The 23,325-nt window shown below is 50.1% G+C and overlaps 1 protein-coding gene across 1 annotated transcript in view; it reads left to right on the top strand.

Moving 5' to 3' along the window:
- Positions 1-6,629: 6,629 nt before the first annotated feature.
- The window catches only part of LOC145339718 (TRIO and F-actin-binding protein-like), a 54,920-nt gene continuing 38,224 nt past the window's right edge, over positions 6,630-23,325 (top strand). Inside the window, exons 1-5 of the mRNA XM_080184238.1 lie at positions 6,630-6,805; positions 17,481-17,537; positions 19,971-20,039; positions 21,916-22,005; positions 22,982-23,091. Coding sequence (XP_080040364.1) covers positions 6,731-6,805; positions 17,481-17,537; positions 19,971-20,039; positions 21,916-22,005; positions 22,982-23,091 — 401 coding nt within the window. The 5' untranslated portion in view covers positions 6,630-6,730. The remainder of the gene's footprint in view (positions 6,806-17,480; positions 17,538-19,970; positions 20,040-21,915; positions 22,006-22,981; positions 23,092-23,325) is intronic.

Genomic DNA, 23,325 nt, shown 5'->3' with positions numbered 1-23,325 from the left:
GTCAGGTTGGTGTCATGTCCTGAACATTAAATAGCCATCTGATTTTTATCTGTGTAGCAAAACAGGACAGGGGCAGGCCATTCGGCCCTTCGAGCCTGCTCCGCCATTCAGTGGGGTCAGTGCTGCTCTGATTGTGATCTCCAATCCAGTTTTCTGTCTAACCCACGACTCCCTTCTTTATTGTCAAACTCTGCTTTGAATAGATTCAATGGCAGAAAGTTCGGGCCAAGGCTCTGTTTCTCAAGCAGGAAATAATCTCAGAATTGGGAAGGAAACGAGTGCAGTTTCGCTGCATCCAGGCAACCTTTCCGTTCCCTTATTACAGAGCGGAGCGGAGTTGTACGATAGATACCTCCTTGCTGCTTTCCTCTTTACAGCCCCTCTCTTGTAGAAAAGTCCAGGTCTCCTTCAGTATCTCAGTGTCCAGGGGCAGCTGACTGCCAGATATCTGTACACAGAGGTCACCCATAGTCAGAGGTGAAACCAGTGCCACCTGATATCCATCCCCCACCCCCCCACAGTGTCCAGCAGAGTCACCCTAGAGCAGAGGCCCCGATTCCCTCTTACCCTTTCTAAATAGCAAATCATTCATAACATTGCAGCTGAATGTTACTCCCTGCACACTGCCCAGACCCTGGCCCCCACCGAGGCCAGGATTAGTATTTGGACCACCAAAGATAAAGTTTGTTCATTAGTGTTAAAAGTAAGGTTTACATTCACACTGTAATGAAGTTACTGTGAAAATCCCCTAATTGCCACACTCCGGCACCTGTTCGGGTACACTGAGGGAGAATTTAGCATTGCCAATGCACTCTAGCCAGCACGTCTTTCAGACTGTGGGAGGAAACTGGAGGAAATCCACGCAGACACGGGGAGAACATGCAGACTCCGCACAGACAGTGACCCAAGGCCAGAAATCGAACCCGGGTCCCTGGTGCTGTGAGGCAGCAGTGCTAACCACTGTGCCCCGGCGCCGCACTACTTTATGTGATCGATATTATTAATCTAGGCTTGGGTATACAGGGCAAAACTGTAAGGTTTGCAGGTGACACAAAGTGTAGTGAACTGTGAGGATAATGATGAACTTCAAGAGGAAGGATTGGGTTGGATTGGGTGGGCAAGTGGCAGATTAAACTAAATGCAGAGAACTCAAAACTGATGCCTTTTGGTAGGAAAGGTCCTGAGACAATATAAAATAAAGAGGGTGCAGCAGGAAGAGATACCTGGGGTATATGGGTGCACAAATAGCTGGTTGTAGCAGGTAGGGCTGGTCCCAAAGGTGTATGGATCCTGGGCGGAGACTGAGATGAGGCGGAATTTCCTCTCAGTGGGTTGTGAGTCTTTGGAATACCTTACCACGGCGAGCAGAGAGTCCTTGTGTCTATTCAAGGCTGAGACAGATAGATTTTTGATCAGCAAGGGAACCCAGGGTTACGGGGAAAGGGAAGGGAAATGGGGAATGTTGGATCCTATTGAATGGAGGAGCAGACCCGAGGGGCTGAATGGCCGCCTTCTGCTCCGATTCCTTGTGAAGCTAATCTATTGTACCTGTCCTGGGAGTGTTTGATGGGGGGACAGTGTAGAGGGAGCTTTACTCTGTATCTAACCCCGTGCTGTACCTGTCCTGGGAGTGTTTGATGGGGGACAGTGTAGAGGGAGCTTTACTCTGTATCTAACCCCGTGCTGTACCTGTCCTGGGAGTGTTTGATGGGGGGACAGTGTAGAGGGAGCTTTACTCTGTATCTAACCCCGTGATGTACCTGTCCTGGGAGTGTTTGATGGGGGACAGTGTAGAGGGAGCTTTACTCTGTATCTAACCCCGTGCTGTACCTGTCCTGGGAGTGTTTGATGGGGGACAGTGTAGAGGGAGCTTTACTCTGTATCTAACCCCGTGCTGTACCTGTCCTGGGAGTGTTTGATGGGGGGACAGTGTAGAGGGAGCTTTACTCTGTATCTAACCCCGTGATGTACCTGTCCTGGGAGTGTTTGATGGGGACAGTGTAGAGGGAGCTTTACTCTGTATCTAACCCTGTGCTGTACCTGTCCTGGGAGTGTTTGATGGGGGACAGTGTAGAGGGAGCTTAACTCTGTATCTAACCCCGTGCTGTACCTGTCCTGGGAGTGTTTGATGGGGGACAGTGTAGAGGGAGCTTTACTCTGTATCTAACCCCGTGCTGTACCTGTCCTGGGAGTGTTTGATGGGGGGACAGTGTAGAGGGAGCTTTACTCTGTATCTAACCCCGTGCTGTACCTGTCCTGGGAGTGTTTGATGGGGGACAGTGTAGAGGGAGCTTAACTCTGTATCTAACCCCGTGCTGTACCTGTCCTGGGAGTGTTTGATGGGGGGACAGTGTATTGAATGGTGGAGCAGGCTCGAGGGGTCGAATGTCCTACTCTTCCTCTTTCATGTGGTCTTATGGAGACATGGAGCAGGATTTTCCACATCCCCGTGACATGTTTTCCAGTGGCAGAGGTGGCCTGCTTGCTGGTGAGATCTTCCAGTCCTGCTGATGTCTGTGGTATTCATTGGGGAGTGGGGGCGGAGCGTGGAGTGCCTTCAGCAAGACTGGAAAATCCTGTCAGTGTGAGAGACTGCAAGATCCCACCCGGAGAGTACCAAAGTAAGGAATTATGGTGAACCTTTATGGAACTCTCTAACTTTCCCCACCTCACCCTCTCTCCCTCCAACTTCCCCTCCCCATCCCTTGCTCTCTCTCTCTCTCTGTCCCTCTCACTCCTGCGCTCTCCTTCCCTCCCTTCCTCCCATCTGACACTCCTCCTCCCTCCATTCCCCATACTGACCCCCTCCGCCCTCCTCCCCACACTCTGTACCCCCTTTCTTGATCTCTCTACGTACACTCCTCCCTGTTTTCTCTTTCACCCCCACACACTGACCCTCTCCCCCGACCCCACACTCTGCTTACCGCCCCCCCCACGCCGCTCTGACCCTCGCCCCAGTAAAAAGTCTGACAACACCAGGGTTAAGTCCAACCGATTTATTTGATGGTAAATTCACAAGCTTTGGAGATTAAGCTCTTCTTCAGGTGAATGGAGCCCCAGTGCCAGGTTGCAGTGGGCAGGGATTTCCACTCGCCGTATCGTTCACGGGGGGAGCTCCAGCCCAGGTTCCAACCCCAGGAATTCCCTCGGCAAACTTCACATGGACAGTGAGCCGAGCCGGGAATCGAACCCGGGTCCCTGTGAGGCAGCAGTGCTAACCACTGCGCCACCCGTTGGTGGATGGCTCATTAACCAGGAGGCACCGATTTTAGCCGAGCAGGGACAAGAACCAAAAGCAATGCGAGGAAAAACAGTTCTGTTCAGCTAGAGGACCCATCGTGTGGTCCAAACAGGGCTTCCTGAGGAGAATTGGATCATTAACAGACACTAAAAACTTGCCCTGGCCACGGAGAGGAAGGGTTGGGGAGTGGGATGAAGTGGGCTGTCACGGTGAGCTGGCATGGACAGGGCTGAATGGCCTCCTGGCTTGCTGTAACCATCCATCCACCTGACTGACATTGACCTCATCATCATCTTGTTCTCAAACCCCTCTTCGTCTCCCTCTCTGTGACTCAAATCCTCCGTCCTCACAACTAGCTGGGATTTTCCCAGTGCCGCTGCCGGTGCTGGCGCGCCAGATTCCCAGACCGGAAAATCCCGCTCCATCAGCCTTCCTGAGAGGTGGACACCCCACTAACCCCGACCTCTGAAAGGTCACCGATTTGAACCATTTCACTCAGCACAGCCCTGCCTCCCCCGGCAGACTCCGAGCTTCCACATTCCCTCACTCAATGTTGTGAACTCTTTCTCATTTAAGACATTCCTTGGACATATCTCTCTGCCCAAGCTTTTGGTCAAAAGCTGTGTTAAATCTCCTTACAGGGCTTGTCGTCATGTTTTGTTTGGTAACACTCCTCTGGAACTCCTTGGAGACATTTAACTCACGGGTGCTATCCAAATGCAATGCATTGAGAGTGCTATACAAATGCAGTGTGCCCGGGGCACTATACAAATGCAATGCACCAGGGGCGCTATACAAATGCTGTATGTTGAGGGCGCTATACGAATGCAGCGCATTGGGGACGCTATCCAAATGCAGCGTGTTGGGGCCGCTATACAAATGCGGCAGGAGTTATCCGGTGGGAAGTGAATGTGTGCAGGCTGGGAGCAGAGTGCCGTGGGGCAGGTGGAGGGTCTTTCCCAGGTACTAACTTGACTCAGTGCCCTTTCTGTCCCCCTGTGCCAGGCGGGGGGACGGAAAATAGTGAACTGCCCGAAAGGGGAATTTGCCGAGGGAATTCCTGGGGTTGGAACCTGGGCTGGAGCTCCCCCGTGAACGATACGGCGAGTGGAAATCCCTGCCCACTCCAGTGTGGAATCAGCAACCAGCCACTGGGGCGAGGGTCAGAGTGTGGGGGATTGGGGGAGGGTCAGTGTGTGGGGGTGAAAGAGAGAACAGGGAGGAGTGTACGTAGAGAGAGAGCAAGAAAGGGGGTACAGAGTGTGGGGGGGAGGGCGGAGGGGGTGAGTATGGGGAATGGAGGGAGGAGGAGTGTCAGATGGGAGGAAGAGAGGGAAGGACAGCACAGGAGTGAGAGGGACAGAGAGAGAGAGAGCAAGGGATGGGGAGGGAAAGTTGGAAGGAGGGAAGGTGAGGTGGGGAAAGTTAGAGAGAAGTAGGGAGGGGGAGTGGGGTGTTAGAGAGGACCAGCATCTTCTGCGTTCAGGCAGCAGCACACAGTGTGTGTGTGTGCGACCCCGGGGTGTGTGTGTGTGTGTGTGTGTGTGCATCCCCAGTGAGTGTGAATGTGTGTGTGTGCCCCTGGTGTGTGTGCCACTGGTGTGTGAATGTGTGTGTGTGCCCCCGGTGTGTGTGTGTGTGTGTGTGTGTGTGTGTGTTTGTGTATGAGTGTTTGTGTGCCCCCGGTGTGTGTTTGTGTGTGTGTGCCCCCGGTGTGTGTTTGTGTGTGTGTGCCCCCTGTGTGTGTGTGTGTGTGTTTGTGTATGAGTGTTTGTGTGCCCCCGGTGTGTGTTTGTGTGTGTGTGCCCCCGGTGTGTGTTTCGGTGTGTGTGTATGTGTCCGGTGTGTGTGTGTGTGTGTGTTTGTGTATGAGTGTGTGTGTGCCCCTGGTGTGTGTGTGTGTGTGTGTGTGTGTGTATGTATGTATGTTTGTTTGTGCCCCTGGTGTGTGTGTGTGTGTGTGTGTGTGTATGTATGTATATGTGTGTGTGTGTGTGTGTATGTATGTATGTATATGTGTGTGTGTGTGTGTGTATGTATGTATGTGTGCCCCCTGTGTGTGTGTGTGTGTGTATGTATGTATGTGTGCCCCCTGTGTGTGTGTGTGTGTGTGTATGTATGTATGTGTGCCCCCTGTGTGTGTGTGTGTGTGTATGTATGTGTGTCCCCGGTGTGTGTGTGTATGTGTGTATGTGTGTCCCCGGTGTGTGTGTGTATGTGTGTATGTGTGTGCCCCCGGTGTGTGTATGTATGTATGTGTGTGCCCCCGGTGTGTGTGTGTATGTATGTATGTGTGTGCCCCCGGTGTGTGTGTGTGTATGTATGTATGTGTGTGCCCCCGGTGTGTGTGTGTGTGTGTATGTATGTATGTGTGTGCCCCCGGTGTGTGTGTGTGTATGTATGTATGTGTGTGCCCCCGGTGTGTGTGTGTATGTATATATGTGTGTGCCCCTGGTGTGTGTGTGTGTGTGTGTATGTATGTATGTGTGTGCCCCCGGTGTGTGTGTGTGTGTGTATGTATGTGTGTGCCCCCGGTGTGTGTGTGTGTATGTATGTATGTGTGTGCCCCCGGTGTGTGTGTGTATGTATGTATGTGTGTGCCCCCGGTGTGTGTGTGTGTGTGTGTGTATGTATGTGTGTGCCCCCGGTGTGTGTGTGTATGTATGTATGTGTGTGCCCCCGGTGTGTGCGTGTGTGTGTATGTATGTGTGTATGTGTGTGCCCCCGGTGTGTGTGTGTATGTATGTATGTGTGTGCCCCCGGTGTGTGTGTGTATGTATGTATGTGTGTGCCCCTGGTGTGTGTGTGTATGTATGTATGTGTGTGCCCCCGGTGTGTGCGTGTGTGTGTATGTATGTGTGTATGTGTGTGCCCCCGGTGTGTGTGTGTATGTATGTATGTGTGTGCCCCCGGTGTGTGTGTGTATGTATGTATGTGTGTGCCCCTGGTGTGTGTGTGTATGTATGTATGTGTGTGCCCCTGGTGTGTGTGTGTATGTGTGTATGTATGTATGTATGTGTGTGCCCCCGGTGTGTGTGTGTGTGTGTGTCCGTCCGGTGTGTGTATGTATGTGTGTGCCCCGTGTGTGTGTGTGTGTGCACGTGACCCCGGTGTGTGTGTCCTGTGTGTGTGTGTATGTATGTATGTGTGTGCCCCCGGTGTGTGTGTGTATGTGTATGTATGTGTGTGTGTGTGTGTGCGTGACCCCGGTGTGTGTGTGTATGTATGTGTGTGCCCCCTGTGTGTGTGTGTGTGTGTGTCCGGTGGGGAACGCTGAGGCTTTGGACACCCAGCTGCTGGAGTTGAGGCTCTCTCAGTTAACAGTGAACTCTGAACTCTATCCCAGTGACAGAGGGGGGTGGGGTGGATTAGCACACTCGGGCTGCTGTCTCGCTGCTTTGGAACTCTGGAATGAGGAATACCATCTCGGAGCCAAAGGAAACTCATCGTGGGGCTGGCGGCAGGGCCTAGGAAGGAGGAAACATGTAAATGTGCTGTGAACAAGTGGCAGGGAGAGAGAGAGAGCAACTGAGGCAGACACTTCTGCCCCCGGCTCCAAGTATGGTGAGTGAGTGCAGGGAAGGTTCAGACAGGGCTCTGAAAGTGGGAACTCCCTCTCTCTGCTTCAACTTCACTCCGGCATTCGGCAGGAACTTGTTCATGGGAACGTCCCCTCTTTGTTTTTAAATCCCAAACAAGTACATTGGAGGATTGGAGTTTTATAATGGGAGTTACACATGGAGAAATGTTCTCTCTCTCTCTCACCCTCTCTCCTTCCTTCTCATCCTCTCTCTCTTTCTCACCATTTCTCTCTCTTTCTCATCCTCTCTCTCTCACCCTCTCTCTCTCGTTTCCACCTCTCTCTCTTTCTCTCTCTCACCCTCTCTCCCTCTCTCTCTCTCCCTCTCTCTCTCTCTCACCCTCACTTGTCCTCTCTCTCTCTCTCTCGTCCCCCTTTTCGCTCGCTCCCCCTCTCTCTCGCTTGCCCCTCTCTCACTTGCCTCCCTCTTGCTTGCCCCCCCCCTCACTTGCCCCTTCTCTCTTGACACCCCCCTCGCTGTCTCCCTCACTCGCCACCCCTCTCTCTCGCACCGCCCCTCGCTTGCCTCTTCTCTCGCCCCCCCCAATCTCTCTCACACCCCTCTCTCTGTCACCCCAGTCTCTTGCCCCCCTCTCTCTTGCCCTCCCCTCTCTCTCACCCCACCTTTCTCTAGCTGCCCCTTGTCCCCTCTCTCTGTCTTGCTCCCCCCACGCCCCCTCTACCTAGCCCGCCTCTCTCTTGCCCCTCTCTCAATCCCCCCCGCCTCCCTCTCTCTTGCCCCCCCCCCACCACACCCCCTCTCTCCCAACCCTACCCGCACCCTCCCTCTGCCTCTGCGAGGTAGGTCCATTCGAAAGTCTGACAGCAGCAGGGAAGAAGCTGTTCTTGAGTCGGTTGGTGCGTGACCTCAGACTTTTGTAACTTTTTCCCAACGGAAGAAGGTGGAAGAGAGAATGTCCGGGGTGCGTGGGGTCCTTGATTATTCTGGCTGCGTTTCCGAGGCAGCAGGAAGTGTAGACAGAGTCAATGGATGGGAGGCTGGTTTGTGTGATGGACTGGGCTACATTCACAACCTTTTGTAGTTCCTTGCAGTCTTGGGCAGAGCAGGAGCCCAGACCAAGCTGTGATACAACCAGAAAGAATGCTTTCTATGGTGCATCTGTAAAAGTTGATTTGATTTGATTTTTTATTGTCACATTAACTATACTGGCTGCTTTGCCATGGCAGCATGAAGTGTAGACAGAGTCAATGGGTGGGAGGCTGGTTTGCGAGATGGATTTGCCTCCAAGCCCCAGCCATTAATCACCTCCTGATCCATCCCTATGACGCGCTGCCTTCCCACACCAATTGGAAAGCAAGAAGTCTCATTACCCAATTGGGTAATGTTTGACTGAAGGCCAATTAGCTTCCTTCCCCCGGTAAAGAGAAATATTTGAAGAAAATGGCAGGAAAAGAAACCAATCTTTTCTTCTCCAGTGTCCTGGAGATTAATTTTCAATTCTTGGAGCCTCTAGGCCAATCCAGGAGACGTTGTTAACCCTCACAACACATATTGGCCTTGCCAGTGACTCCCACATCCCATGAGTGGGTTTTTCTGGCAATTATTTGTCAAACCACTGCGTAGTGCCATGATTTTTACCACAGACTGGGGGAGGTGGGCTGGAGTTGGGTCACCCAACCCGAAAGAAAAAAAGGTTTGCAGGCAGGCAGCTGGGGTGTTGGGCGGCGGGAGGGGGAGGGTGGGCGGGAGAGGCTGCTTACCTGCCTACTGGCCTACCTCAGTGCCGTGGGACTTAGTCCCAGTTAAAATCAAACCTCCTGCCCTCCTCCCCTCACACCCCTTCACCCACAACAAGCAAAGGATATACAATGAAGTTTGGCTGAGAGCCCAGACATCCATTATTCATGTTGAAACAGCTGAGCCCCAAAGAAAGCATTGCTTGATTGATAGCTCTCTGATCTCTGGTGTTAAATTACATAAGGATAAGGGTTTGTGGTTTTTGTTATTGATACTTTAACGGGTCTGAATGATTGATATTCCTGTTGCCTTTTGGTGAAATGACCTTTTTTAAGTAGTCATAGAGTCATATAGTACAGAGAAGGCCCTTCAGCCCATCAGATCTACACTGACAATAACTACCACTAGAGGCATGCTAATCCCATTTTCCTGCACTTGTTCCATCACCTTTGAATATTATGATATTAACATTATGATTGAAATACTTTATTGAAAAGGTTTTTTTACACCTCCCAGTCACTATAGGGTTAATTGGTTCTATGTGATGTATTGTGGATGACAATGTGGCGTGCGGCATTGGACCATGGGGATGGGTGGAGGTGCGGCGAGCTTGGCATAGGGAACATGAAGAGGACCTCGGGCATACTCGGGTTCACAATTCCCCTGTGAGGCCGTGAACAAGTCACCAAAACTCTGGCCCGACTCCATGAAAACTGTGGAGAACAGGAGCGGCCGATCTCGGCAATGGAACCAGCCTGGATGCTTGGGACCTGGTGACAGGATCCGGCCCACACCCTTTAACGGCACTCCGGAAACTCTCTCAGCCCGGTCGGGAATTGTGGAACCGGAAGCTACCCGCCATTTTTAGTGGGCTCCCGAGACATCCCGACTGGTTGAAAATTCAATCCCTACTTTCTGATGTCTGGCTTGTAGGTGGATTTCCATTCTGCCGCACATTCCCTGTCTCCACGTGTAGATCAAGCTATGGGAAAATGGGACTAGCGCACGTTGAATAGTAGTTATTGTCGGTGATGGGCTGAAGGGTCTTCTCTATGACTACCCTTTTTTTAAAAAAAGGTCATACCACCAAAAGTCATGGAGTTTCCCATGCAGTTGGTATTTGTGAATGAAGCCCAGTCCATCACGCAAACCAGCCTCCCATCCATTGATTCCGTCCATACTACCTGCTGCCTCGGAAGAGCAGTCAGCATAACCTAGGACCCCACGCCCCCCGGACATTCTGTCTTCCACCTTCTTCCGTCAGGAAAAAGATATAAAAGTCTGAGGTCACGTAGCAACTGACTCAAGAACAGCTTCTTCCCTGCTGCCATCTGACTTTTGAATGGACCTACCTTGCATTAAGTTGATCTTTCTCTGCACCCTCACTATGACTGTAACACTACATTCTGCACTCTCTCCTTTCCTTCTCTATGAACAGTATGCTTTGTCTGTACAGTCCACAAGAAAGTATACTTTTCACTGTATGCTAATTCATGTGACAACAATAAATCAAATCAAATCAAAATTTTGAAATCCAAATATATTACATCAAGATATTACCCTTTATCTATCCTCTCTGTAACTTCTGCAGATAATTCAATATGGCTACTTAGGGACTGTTTGGTAAAAAACCTACGTGAGTTGCTTTCCTTTTTGATTTGATTTATTATTGTCACATGTATTGGGGTACAGCAAAGATATAGAGAATTGCGCTATACAGACAGAGCACGCCATTCATGGAGAAGGAAAGGAGAGAGTGCAGAATGTAATGTTACAGATATAATTAGGGTGTAGAGAAAGATCAACTTCATATATGGCAGGTCCATCTTTGTAGTTTCTTGGGTCTTGGTCAGAGCGGGAGCTATGATACAATCAGAAGGAGACCTCTTACACCTTTCAGTGAAGATCCCATTATCTCTCCAACATTATCTCGCCATTAAACTAACCAGCCTGTGATCTCCAAATTTAATTCGTGCCCCATTTTAAATACCGGAGCACGTTCGCCAGTCTGCCGGTACACTCACTCTCTTTTCCTATCATAGAATCCCTGCGGTGCAGAATGGACCATTCAGCCCATCGAGTCTATACTGACCACAATCCCAGCCGGACCCTATAACCCCACATATTTACCTCGCTAGTCCCCCGACACTAAGGGGCAATTTAGCACGGCCAATCGACCCATTGTTTGTTTTTTTAATGACCCTTTTTGGTCTGTGTGTGTTAGACCTGTTGGGGTCTCGCCCCGACCCTGTGCAGATGCAATCCACCCCAGACAGGGGATTTCACCTTCAGAGGTGTGCGAAAAGTGTCCAGGGATTAGCAGGGTAACGACATGGGGTTATGGGGATAGGGCCTGGGTGGGATTGTGGTCGGTGCAGGCTCGATGGGCCGAATGGCACTGTAGGGATTGTATGGTTTCTGTCTCTCTCAATCATTGGCTCTCCTCTGAATGTCAGCCTGTCAGGTAAATACCAAGGCAAACTAATTAAAATGTGATTAGTCAGCTATTGTGTGTGACCTTTAATGACCTTAATCTTCAACCTGACTTTTCACAAGCTATCGATGTGTCTTCAGTGCTTTGCTTTGTATTTCTTGATACTATAACTTTACAGTTTCCTTTTGTCTCACTAATTTGTATTTTTAAAACTTCATTCCTGACCTTTTATTGTGAGCTCAGTTGACTAAATACCGAGAGTGTGTTCCACAATTCTACCAGACCCTCCCCTGTAGTTCCGATCACCCCCTCTCCCTCTGCCCCATCACCCCCTCACTCCTACCACCTCCATCCCCTCTCTCCTTCCCCTTTCCCCTCTCCGTCTCTCTTCCCCCCCCTTCCACTTCCATTTCCACTTCATCCACCTATCCCCTCCCTCCATCCCTCCACTCCCTTCTGCCTCCCCCTCAACCTTCCACCTCCTGCTGTCTACCCCTTCACCCCCAAACCGGTCTCCTTCCATCCTCCTCTCTCCCTTCCAGGTCATCTCCTCCACTTCCTCCTTCTCCTTACCCCTGCCCTCTCTGTCCCCCTCTCCTCTCACTCCATCCCATCATCCCCTCCCTCCTTCCTCCTCTCTCTCGTATGCCTCCCCCTTCCCTTTCCATCTCCCTTCTTCCTTTTCCCTTCATTCCACTCCATTACCCCCATGTGCCTTCCCCCCTCTATACTCTTCATCCTTCCCCTTCCCCTCTTCCTCTCTCATATTCCTTCTCCTTCCATCTCCCCTCTCCCTCCACTCCACTCTGTTACCCCCCACATTCCTCCCCAGTGGGACCTTCCAGCCCCTGGTGCCAGTGGGATTTTCCAGTCTTGTCACCAGTGGGATCTTCCAGTCCGGCTAAAGGTGACCCAATGGGCAAACCATGCAAAACCTCCCCATAAATCTCAGCAGGACTGGAAGATCCCACCACAGCCAGTGGGGGGGCTGCCTCTGCTGCTGGTAAACCTCCCCTGGGGGCGGGGGGGGCAAAAAATGCTGGCTTTTGTCTTTATTCCCCCCCCCCCATCCATAATCTTTAACTTAACCCTCATTGCATTGTGATTCTGATTGAGTGACTTCAGGCCTCCAACTTGATCAACCAATGGTTTTCAACCCCTTTCCTTCCCCCCACCCCACCCCCAGCCAATATACTTTAATAACTACAAAAAAATTAGTGTTTAATGGAGAAAAATAAAAGCAAAATTCTGCAGATGCTGGAAATCTGAAATAAAAACAAAAGTGCTGGACGAGAAGGAGAGTAATCTTGTCAATGTCTGGTGCCAAGTGTGAGGTAATGCTTTTTGGAAGATCCATGCAGGAATTATACTGCAAATGAGTAGAACCCTGAGGAGTATTGACAGGCAGAGGGATCTGGGCGAACATGTCCACCGATCACTGAAAGTGGCTGCCTCGCTAAATATTTTTAAGACGCGGGTTGATGGGTTTTTGATAAGCGAGGGGATTAAGGGTTATGGGGAGAGGGCAGGAAGGTGGAACTGAGCCACGACAGATCAGCCATGATCTTATTGAATGGCAGGGCAGGCTCGAAGGGCTAGATGGCCTACTCCTGCTCCTATTTCTTATGTTCTTATAAGGTAGTCAAGAAGGTATACGGCATGCTTACCTTCATAGATCAGGGCATTGAGTTTAAAAATTGGCAGCTGTACAGAACCTTAGTTAGGTCTCATTTGGAATATTGTGTCCAATTCTGGTTGCCACACTACCAGAAGGATGTGGGTGCTTTGGAGAGGGTACAGAAGAGGTTCACCAGGATGTTGCCCTGGTCTGGAGGGTATTAGCTATGAGGAGAGGTTGGAGAAACTCGGTTTGTTCTCACTGGAATGATGGAGGTTGAGGGGCGACCTGATAGAGGTTTACAAGCTTATGAGCGACACAGAGTGGATAGTCAGATGCTCTTTCCTAGGGTAGAAAAGTCAAGTACTCGGGGGCATAGCTTTAAGGGGAAAAGTTTAGAGGAGATGTGCGAGGCAAGTTTTTATACACAGAGGGTGGTGAGTGTCTGGAACGGGCTGCCTGGGGAGGGGGTGGGAGCAGGTATGATAATGACATTTAAGGGGCAACTAGACAACTACATGAATAGGATGGGAATGGACGGATACGGGCTCCGTAAGCACATACGGTTTTAGTTTAGGCAGGTATCATGATCGGCACAGGTTTGGAGGGCCGAAGGGCCTGTTCCTTGTTCTTTAACTCGTAGACATCTGTGACAGGTCGGCTAGCCTGTATGTGGCTGGCCGTTGCTCTAACGCATAATCTCTTGACATCTTCTACCTGTTTGCTTGTTTTCCATTTCTTCCCCTTCCCCACCCCCACTGGAATGTGACTCACACGAGAGGGGCCGCCCTGTCCCCTTCCCTGAGGCAAGAATTCCTGAGATTGGCCGATCCTCAGCAGAAATATCTCGGAGTTGGGATTAGACGTCATGTGTTTTCATTTCTTAGACCCGCACATCGCATCTGACGATCGCTCGAGAAAAACTCTTGCTTGCTGACAAGCACGTCCAACCCACTGAGTGTACAATCCTGCCTGACCCCCCCCACAGGGATCGCACGAGGGGAAAGAGCACTTCTGATTTGATTTATTATTGTCCCTTGTTTTAGTTTACAGTGAAAAGTATTGTTTCTTGCACCCTATACAGACTGTTCATAGAGAAGGAAAGGAGACAGTGCAGAATGTGGTGTTACAATCATAGCTAGGATGTAAAGAAAGATCAACTTAATGCAAAGTGGGTCCATTCAAATGCCTGATGGCAGCAGGGAAGAAGCTGTTCTTGAGTCGTTTGGGATGTGACCTCAGATTTTTGTATCCTTTTCCCGATGGGAGAAGGTGGAAGAGAGAATGCCGGGGTGCCTGGGGTCTTTGACTATGCTGGCTGCTCTGCCAAGGCAGTGCAGACAGAGTTAATGGACTTTAACCCTTTATATCTAAAGGGGAATGTGTGTCGCTCTGCAGCCTTGCTGGAGAAGACCAGCTGCAGGGGGACGTGAACAGGAGGAGGCCATTCAGCCCCTCAAGCCTCTTTCCCCTTTTGATTAGTTCATGACTAATGTGTATACTAACTCCTTCGTTGTCTAATGCCCTAGTGGTATTACCACTGGACTATTAATCCAGAAACTCAGCTAATGTTGTGGGGACCTGGGTTCGCATCCCACCGTGGCAGATCTTGGAATTTGAATTCAATAAAAAATATCTGGGATTAAGAATCTATTGATGACCTTGAAACCATTGTCGATTGTCGGAAAAACCCATCCGGTTCACTAATGTCTTTCAGAGAAGGAAATCTGCCGTCCTTACCCGGCCTGGCCTACATGTGACTCCAGAGCCACAGCAATGTGGTTGACTCTCAACTGCCCCCTGGAATGGCTGAGCGAGACACTCAGTTCAAGGGGCAACGAGGGATGGGCAATAAGTGTTGGCCCAGCCAGCCCATGTCCCACAAGTGAAAAAAAATACTCTTACCCAATAAATATCAACCCATCTTGCACAATGTGTTTGATCTCGTGGGACGTGGGCATCTTTGGATAGGCCAGTATTTATTGCCCATCCCTAATTGCCCCTTGAGAAGGTGGCAGTGAGCTGCCTCCTTGAACCCACTGCAGTCCGTGTGGTGTAGATACATCCACAGTGCTGTTAGGGAAGAAGTTCCACGATTTTGACCCAGTGGCATGAAGGAACGCTGGTATATTTCCAAGTCAGGATGGTGAGTGGCTTGGAGGGGAACTTGCAGGTGATGGTGTTCCCAGGTATCTGCTGCCCTTGTCCTTTTAGAGGTCACGGGTTGGGAGGGTGCGTTGAAGGAGCTTTGGTGAGTTGCTGCAGTGTGTCTTATAGACAGTACACACTGCTGACGTTTTAAGTTTATTTATTAGTGTCACGAGTCGGCTTGCATTCACACTGCAATGAAGTTACTGTGAAAATCCCCTAATCTCCAGACTCCGGCGCCTGTTTGGGTTACACTGAGGGGGAATTTAGCACGGCCAATGCACCCTAACCAGCACGTCTTTCAGACTGGAAACTGGAGCACCCGGAGGAAACCCACGCGGAAACGGGAGGCGGGATTTTATGGCCTCATTCAAGTGAGACCGGAAATTAGCGCCCACGGTTAACAGACATCTCTGTTGTCCATCCCTGGCCCACTTCGATTCCGTGGTGGGCAAAGCAGTAGAATTCCAGTGAGGGAGAACATGCAGACTCTGCACAGAGAGTGACCCACGCCAGAAGTTGTCCTGGATGGTGTTGAGCTTCTTGAGTGTTGTTGGAGCCGCCCCCACCCAGGCACGTTCCATCACACTCCTGACTTGAGCCTTGTGGCTGGCGGCCAGGCTTTGGGGGGTGTCAGGAGGGAGTGAGTTACTTGCCGCAGGATTCCCAGCCTTCTGACCTCTTGTCGCCAGAGTATTTATCTGGCTGGTCCAAGGTTCTGGTCATTATTTTATTGGATTAGAGGCAGGAGACGGGGCATTGGAACAAAGGGAATGAACTCTTGATTGACAGGATGTGACAGTGTTCCCCAGGGATCTGTACAAGCACGTCACCCATAACCTCGGATGAAGGAATGTTGACTCACCAATCTCAGTGAATTGCATTGACGAAGGCAGGAAGCTGAAGTGAGTCAGAAAATTGGCAGACAAGAGTTCAATGTGGTGAGATGTGAGATCATCCTCCTCAAATCCAACAAAGGCAAATGGTTTCCAAATGAAAAGAGATTAGGATCTGCGAAGAAGCAAAGATTGTAAGGAGCAGGAGAGGACCAATTGTCCCTTCAGAACTGTTCCCTCAGTCAATAAGATGATGACTGATCTTTTTACTCAATCTTTACACTCTTCGCCGTCCCCTCAATTCCAAAAATATCTATCAGTCTCTCTCATGAATCTCCTCCACAGCTGAGTATTTTTGTCTGAAGTAGAGAATTCCAAACATCCACCAAACGATTGGTATTTCTTTCTATCTCAGTCCAAAATGGCTGACCCCGATTCTGTGTTGAGATTCACGGGCCAGGGAAAGCATCTTCTCCACATCGACCCTGTCCAGCCCCTTCAGAATTTTATGGGAGCGATCTTACCAAAAAAAATTCGAAGTCCCGAACGATCGTGAAAACAGGAGGGTTTCAGATCCAATTTTCTGGCGAGGCCATCATTCTGACCTTATGCCACTCTATGCAAAATATTTTGCTAAATCTGTTTCCCGCCAGCAGGGGGAGTGGGTGGGGCCTAAGCACGCCAGAAGGCCGGCAGCTGACAGCAGACGGCGCAAACGCACAGGCGCAGATTGCTCTGTTCTGCGCAGTAGCAGAGAGATCTGTCAGAACGCACTGTCCCTGGGGTTAAGCAGGTGGTGAGTGAGGTGCTGCCAGGAATGAATGGGGCTGCCTCTGCGATCGATCACCTAGAAGCCTGGCAGGATGGTAATATTCTTCCCGAGGGTACACTGGCACTCACAGCTGCTTTCTTTCAGTTGATGTCAAGGCTACACGAGGGCAAAATTGCATGATGTTCCCAAGATAACCTGGGACCAGCCGCTTACCCACCCCCACCCCCCACCCCCCTGCAGGAAGACGGGAGATAGGATTTACCTGGCCCCTCCCAAACAGACGTGACTACAGTTCCTACCTGGTCCAGATCAGCGTTCTTCCCCAGATTTTGCCACCCCATTTTTGCCCCCTCTGGAATTCCACATTAATTGCCCTGCCATTCACCGCTTTGTTTTAAAGTTTATTTATTCCTGTCGCACGTAGGCTTACATTGACACTGCAATGAAGTTACTGTGAAATTCCCCTAGCTGACTGTTTGGCTACACTGAGGGAGGATTTAGCACGACCAGTGCACCCCTAACCAGCACCAGTCTTTCTTTCGGACTGCGGGAGAAAACCGGAGCACCCGGAGGAAACCCACGCAGACACGGGGAGAACGTGCAGACTCTGGGAATCGAACCCAGGGTCCCTGGCGCTGTGAGGCAGTAGTGCTAACCAGTGTGCCATCTGGGGGAAATTTAATGAAAGTTTTAAAAATGACGTGGTGTTTCGATGGTGAACGAGGGAGAAACTGCCTCCCGTAGCAAGAGTTTTGGTAACCAGGGCGCACGGATTTTGGATAACTGGCAGGAAAGGTCAGGGGAAGACGGGGAGAACACGTTTTAACGTATTGAGTTGCGATGTGGATTGCGTTGCATGTAAAGGCATTGGAAGCTTCAAAAGGGAATTGGATAAATAATATGAAGACGAGCAGCCCTGTGGGGTAAGGACAGGGGAGTGAGGCTCATTGGATCCCTCTGTCTAAGAGCTGGCATGGATACAAAGGGCCAAATAGCCCCCTCCTGGGCTGTAAGATTCAATGAACGATTAACTGTGAGCACTGTGGTGATGCTAAAGAGGCTGTGGGATTTATGTGGTGAAATAACTAGATAAATTCCATTTTAGTTGAGCAAAATTGAGATCATCTTTCTCTTTGTTTTTCCCCTTTGCAGCCAGATCTCCTGAACTTCAAGAAGGGCTGGATGTCCATCCTTGATGGCCGTGGTGAGGTGGGTGTCCATCTACTAAGTTGTACTTATGATTGGAAAATCATTTCCTGGAATTTTCCACAGAAGAATATTTGCCCTTATCCCTTTACCGGAGGAGGTCCCGTGTGCGTAATGGGTTAGTGTCTCTGCCTCTGAGCTAGAAGCTCCAGGTTCAAGACCCACCCCAGGACTTGATGTCCAAGGAAGGTGCGTTCATGACGCAGCCAAACTGGTTGAGAATCAACCTGGAAATCCTTCCAAACACACGCCAATGTCAGGTGGTGAGTTTGGGGGAGATTGCTGGTCTGACATGTGATGGAAAGAATGTTGGAGCCTCGACCATTGCTCCAAACTACAACACGCATGGGAAATGTGCAGGTTGCTGCAGCAACTCGGACTCCTGACAGAGGGGACTGGATGATCCGGTGTGGATCTGATCAATGCCTGTTCTGGGTAGGATTTGGGATCTTCTACTACCTATGTTGGAGACAAAGAACAAAGAACAACCCAGCACGGGAAACAGGCCCTTCGGCCCAACAAGCCCGCGCCGCCGCATCACCCTACACCTATTCTACCCTGCGTGTCTACGAATAGAACCCCTGACTTAGCCAGATTCAGGGGAGAATAGTGTCAATTTGGTAAAACCAATCAGCCTAAGAGCACATCTTTGGGGTGTGGGAGGAAACCGGAGCGCCCGGAGGAAACCCACGCATCCACAGGGAGAATGCACAAACTCCCACAGACACAGGCCCAAATCCATGTATCTGCACAGCTAGCAGTGCTAGTCACCGAGCTGTTGCGGCGCCCGTCTACCGGTCCACGATCAAGCACACACACCGACACGAAGTACTAGGCCACTCCTGGAACCTCCAAGAGTAGCCCACGCACGACCCACCGTGTGCATGCCCCTCGTTTGACAACGAGGTGGACCATGGGGCAGTGGGTTGGATCTGCTGTGGGCAGAGAACTTCAGAGAAAGGAGATCCCTTTGTCACTTAGTTCAATCAGCCAATCAGCTGCCACAATGTTAGTGGCTTATTTGATGACCCTAACGCCATTTGGCCTGGGCTGTTAATTGGTTCAGAGGTTAACTTTGTTACTTTGACTCAGAGATGAACTTTGAACCAAGTGTTGACATTGCTAGGGATTTTGCTCCAACCGTCACACTGACTACATTTGCTTCAGAAGTGAACTTTGACCTCGCTCAAATATTGACATTGTTTTGGATTTGACTCAGATGTTGTCCACACATTTTTGTCTAGAGCCCCCTTAAATGCCACTATCATACCTGCTCTCACCCCCCCCGCCCCCCGGGCAATGCGTTCCAGACACTCACCACCCTCTGTGTAAAAAAACTTGCCTCGTACATCTCCTCCAAACTTTTCCCCACTCACCTCAAACCTCTGTCCCCGAGTACTTGACTTTTCCACCCTAGGAAAAAGCTTCTGACTATCCACTCTGTCCGTGTCGCTCATAATCTTGTAAACCTCTATCAGGTCGCCCCTCAACCTCCATCGTTCCAGTGAGAACAAACCGAGTTTCTCCAACCTCTCCTCATAGCTAATACCCTCCAGACCAGGGCAACATCCTGGTAAACCTCTTCTGTACCCTCTCCAAAGCCTCCACATCCTTCTGGTAGCGTGGTGGCCAGAATTGTACACAATATTCTAAATGAGGCCTAACTAAGGTTCTATAAAGCTGCAACATGACCTGCCAGTTTTTATACTCAGTGCCCTGGCTGATGAAGGCAAGCATGCCGTTTGCCTTCTTGACTACCTTCTCCACCTGCCCTGCCATTTTCAGTGATGGATGGACATGAGCGCCCAGATCCCTCTGCCTGTCAATACTCCTAAGGGTTCTACCATTTGCTGTATGAGTTAGGACGGTTGTTTAAAAAGCATACCCATTCCTTTTCTATTATATAATTTCATAGGATGCGAGTGAGGCAAATTTATTGCCCATCCCCTTATTGTCCTTGAGCAGGTAATGGTGTATCGCATCCTTGAACTGCTGCCGTCCATCTGGTGTAGCCACAGAGCTGCTGGGGGATGCATTCAGCCCATTGAGTCAGTGCAGACTCAATGGGCCGAATGGCCTCCTTCTGCACTGTATAATTCTATGAAACTACAATGAACGTCAGACTACAGTATTTCAAGGCCAATCTCCTAACTGATTACAATGAGTGTCTCAGACAAATCCGATCGAGTCTACACCTACACAATTCCCATTGCAAATTGTTGGGATAGCAAGATTCCTGGAAGGATTTTTCCCTTCCTTCAAGCTTGGGATGTTGAGGCCAGTTCTGAGGGGCTTGGGCTGGGATTTTCCAGGGGTGGTGTGCCCTCGTGCGATTCCCGTATGGAGCAGAGAAACTGGAGGGGTTGTGGCAGGGCCAGATGTTCCTCATTGACCCCGGGTGAGACATGATGTGACTGTTATCTCTCTCTCTCGCAGTGGAAGAAACATTGGTTTGTCCTGACGGATTCCAGCCTGAGGTATTACAGAGATTCCACAGCAGAGGAGGTAAGGCCACTCACACAGTGCACCGTCAGAACCCTACTGTAACTCACACTCGCCAGAAAGAGATTAGAATCATGGAATCCCTACAGTGCAGAAAGAGGCCATTCAGCCCATCGGGTCTGCACCGACCACAATCCCACCCAGTCACTATTCCATAACCCCATGCATTTACCCTAGCTGGTCCCCCTAACACGAAGGGACAATTTAGTATAGCCAATCCACCTAACCCGCACATCTTTGGAGTGTGGGAGGAAACTTGCACAGACTCAGGGAGAATGTGCAGCCTCCACACAGTGACCCAAGATTGGAATTGAGCCCGGGTCCCTGGCGCTGTGAGATAGCAGTGCTAACCACTGTGGATGGGGTGCCAATCAAACGGGCTGCTTCGTTACCATGCCAGCGTGATACCAGAGTGTGGTTAGACTGTGGAACTCATTAGCACAAGCTGTAGTTCCGTCAGTAGCATTGATGCATGTAAGAGGAAGCTGAATAAATATACAAGGCAGAAAGGGATAGAAGGAAATGCCGACAGAGTTATATGTAGTGAGAGGAAGCTCATGTGAAGCATAGATAAAGGCACAGATCAGTGGGGCCGAATGGCCTCTTTCTATCTTTAGTGACCTATATTCTGCCTGTCAGTTTTGTTTGGGATCTGTAACCCGCATCATGCAGGGCAAAGGAGAAATGAATAAGACCATTATAGGATTAGGCCATTCAGCCCATCGAATCACGATGGGTCATACTTGGGCTGTTCTTGAATGTTCGAGAGTAGCCTAGTGCTTCATGTTGTTAGTGTACGCTTAAACTGGACCAGATACTGGGCAACACGACAGCTCAGTGACTATCACTGATTGCTGTGCAGACACATGGATTTGGGCCGGTGTCTGCGGGAGTTTGCGCATTCTCCCCGTGTCTGCGTGGGTTTTCTCCGGGTGCTCCGGTTTCCTCCCACACCCCAAAGGTGTGCTATTAGGCTGATTGGAGGTAATAAATTGTTCCTAAATTAGTTTCCCTCAATGTGGAATGCCATAAACAATAGATAAGGGTCATGGGTGGAGGGGGGGACTGGTAATGTTAAGATGGTGGCGCGGGCTCGTTGGGCTGAAGGGCCTGTTTCCCGGGCTGTTTTTGTTCTTCGTTCTTTGAGTCTTGCTGCACCATTCAGTCATGGCTGATATGATTCTCATCCCCATTCTCCTGCCCCCTGGTCTTGTGCTAAGACTTGTAGTTTAATGATCATTGTCCAATGTCATTGAGTTGATTTGGTCTGTTATTGTCACACATATTAGCGTACAGTGAAAAGTATTGTTTCTTGCGTGCTGTACAGACAAAGCATACTGTTAATAGAGAAGGGCACAAGAGAGTGCAGAATGTAGTGTCACACTCATAGCTAGGGTGTAGAGAAAGATCAACTTAGTGCGAGGCAGGTCCATTCTAAAGTCTGACAGCAAGGGAGAAGCTGTTCTTGAGTTGGTCAGGACATGACCTCAGACTTTTGTATTGTTTTTCTGATGGAAGAAGGTGGAAGAGAGAATGTCCGGGGTGCGTGGGGTCCTTAATTATGCTGCTGCTTTGCCAAGGCAGCGGGAAATGTAGACAGAGTCAATGGATGGGAGGCTGGTTTATGTGATGGACTGGGCTTCATTCATGACCCTTTGTAGTTATTTGCAGTCTTGGGCAGAGCAGGAGCCCATACCAAGCTGTGACACAACCAGAAAGAATGCTTTCTATGGGGCATCTGTAAAAGTTGGTGAGAGTCGTAGCTGACATACCAAATTTCCTTAGTCTTCTGAGAAAGTAGAGGCGTGGCTTCCAATGGTGTTCTGCCAGACTATGGAGCTGAGTGTTTATTCGCAATCTTTCCCCCTTGTCCTATCAGAGTGATGATCTGGATGGAGAGATCGACTTAAGAAACTGCAATGATGTGACCGAGTACCAGGTTCAACGGAACTATGGCTTCCAAATCCACGTGAGTATCGCAGTCCACTTGTGCTCAGTGTAGGTGGTGGTGGTGATGGAGGAAGAGGAGCAGGGAGGGAATTTCCACAATCCGGGGCAGCTCGGTTAACCCGAGCGCAAAAGATCCTGGCCTGGAATTTCCTGGGAACTGACAGGCTCCTTCTGCCGGCTGATCCAAGGAAATTCTGGACGCTCCCTGTTTCCGAGAAGGCTGCATTTTACACAAGGCACGGCTGACACGCGTCACACGGGAGTGCTCCCACTCCATCAGCAGGATTTTCACTCGCCCCTTCCATTTCTCTGACTCGTTCTAGGGGGTCGTAGTTTGAGGATAAGGCGTAAAACCTTTTAGAGCTGAGCTGAGGAGAAATTTCTTCACCCAGAGGTGGCGAGTGTGGGGAATTCATTCCCACAGAAAGTAGTGGAGGCCAAAACATGGTCTGATTTCAAGAAGAAATGAGATATAACTCTCAGGGCCAAAGGGATTGAGGGATATGGGGGGAAGGGGGGTATTGGGTTATTGAATTTGACGATCAGACATGATCAGAGTGAATGATGGAGCAGGCTCGAAGGACCAAATGGTCTATTCCTGCTTCTAGTTTCTATGTAATCAGTTCCCCTCGCAATAAACAATAACATTCGATTGGTTTTTCTGATCACTTGGCTGTATCTGTGTTTGCTTCGAATTGCCTCTTGCATGTCTCTGCTCGTTTTGCCAGTTTCTTGCCCTCCTGAAGCCTTCAGCTACCCTCCTCACTGCCAGCTAGCTCGCTTAAAAGTTCCAAGATTGTACTCTCTTCCCCCAAGACTAGGTTATTTATCATTAACAAGGTAAGGCAGAGGTCCTAAAACTGACCCTCGAAACCCTGACTCAATATATCCTCCCCACTGACAGGATGGATAGCCGCTCTCTGCTCCTCCCTGCCTTGCTATCCTTGGCCAGGTTACCAACGTCCCTTTAATACCCTCATGTTTCTGTTTCCTAGACGAAGGAGTCCGTCTATACTCTGTCAGCGATGACGTCTGGGATTCGGAGGAACTGGATTGAGGCGCTTCGAAAGACGGCCCGACCAACCACTGCGCCAGACGTGACAAAGTAAGCTGCAGGGACACAGGCCCTTCGCCCCCAACTCGTCCCTGCTAGTGTTCGTGCTGTACTCGAGCCCCCTCCCCCTTACCCCATCTCTATCAACCTTCTATTCATTCTCGTACATTTCTAACTCCCTTCTTAGGCTCAGTTAAAGTTTACTAGTGTCACAAGTCATAAGCTTGGGTCACTGTGTGGAGTTTGCACGTTCTCCCCGTGTCTGCATGGGTTTCCTCCAGTTTC

Source organism: Carcharhinus amblyrhynchos, unplaced genomic scaffold (genome assembly GCF_965287045.1).
Source record: "Carcharhinus amblyrhynchos unplaced genomic scaffold, sCarAmb.v2.hapA scaffold_629, whole genome shotgun sequence".
Lineage (NCBI taxonomy): Eukaryota > Metazoa > Chordata > Chondrichthyes > Carcharhiniformes > Carcharhinidae > Carcharhinus > Carcharhinus amblyrhynchos.
Note: the sequence above shows the minus strand (reverse complement) of the source record. Positions and strands in the feature narration are given on the sequence as shown.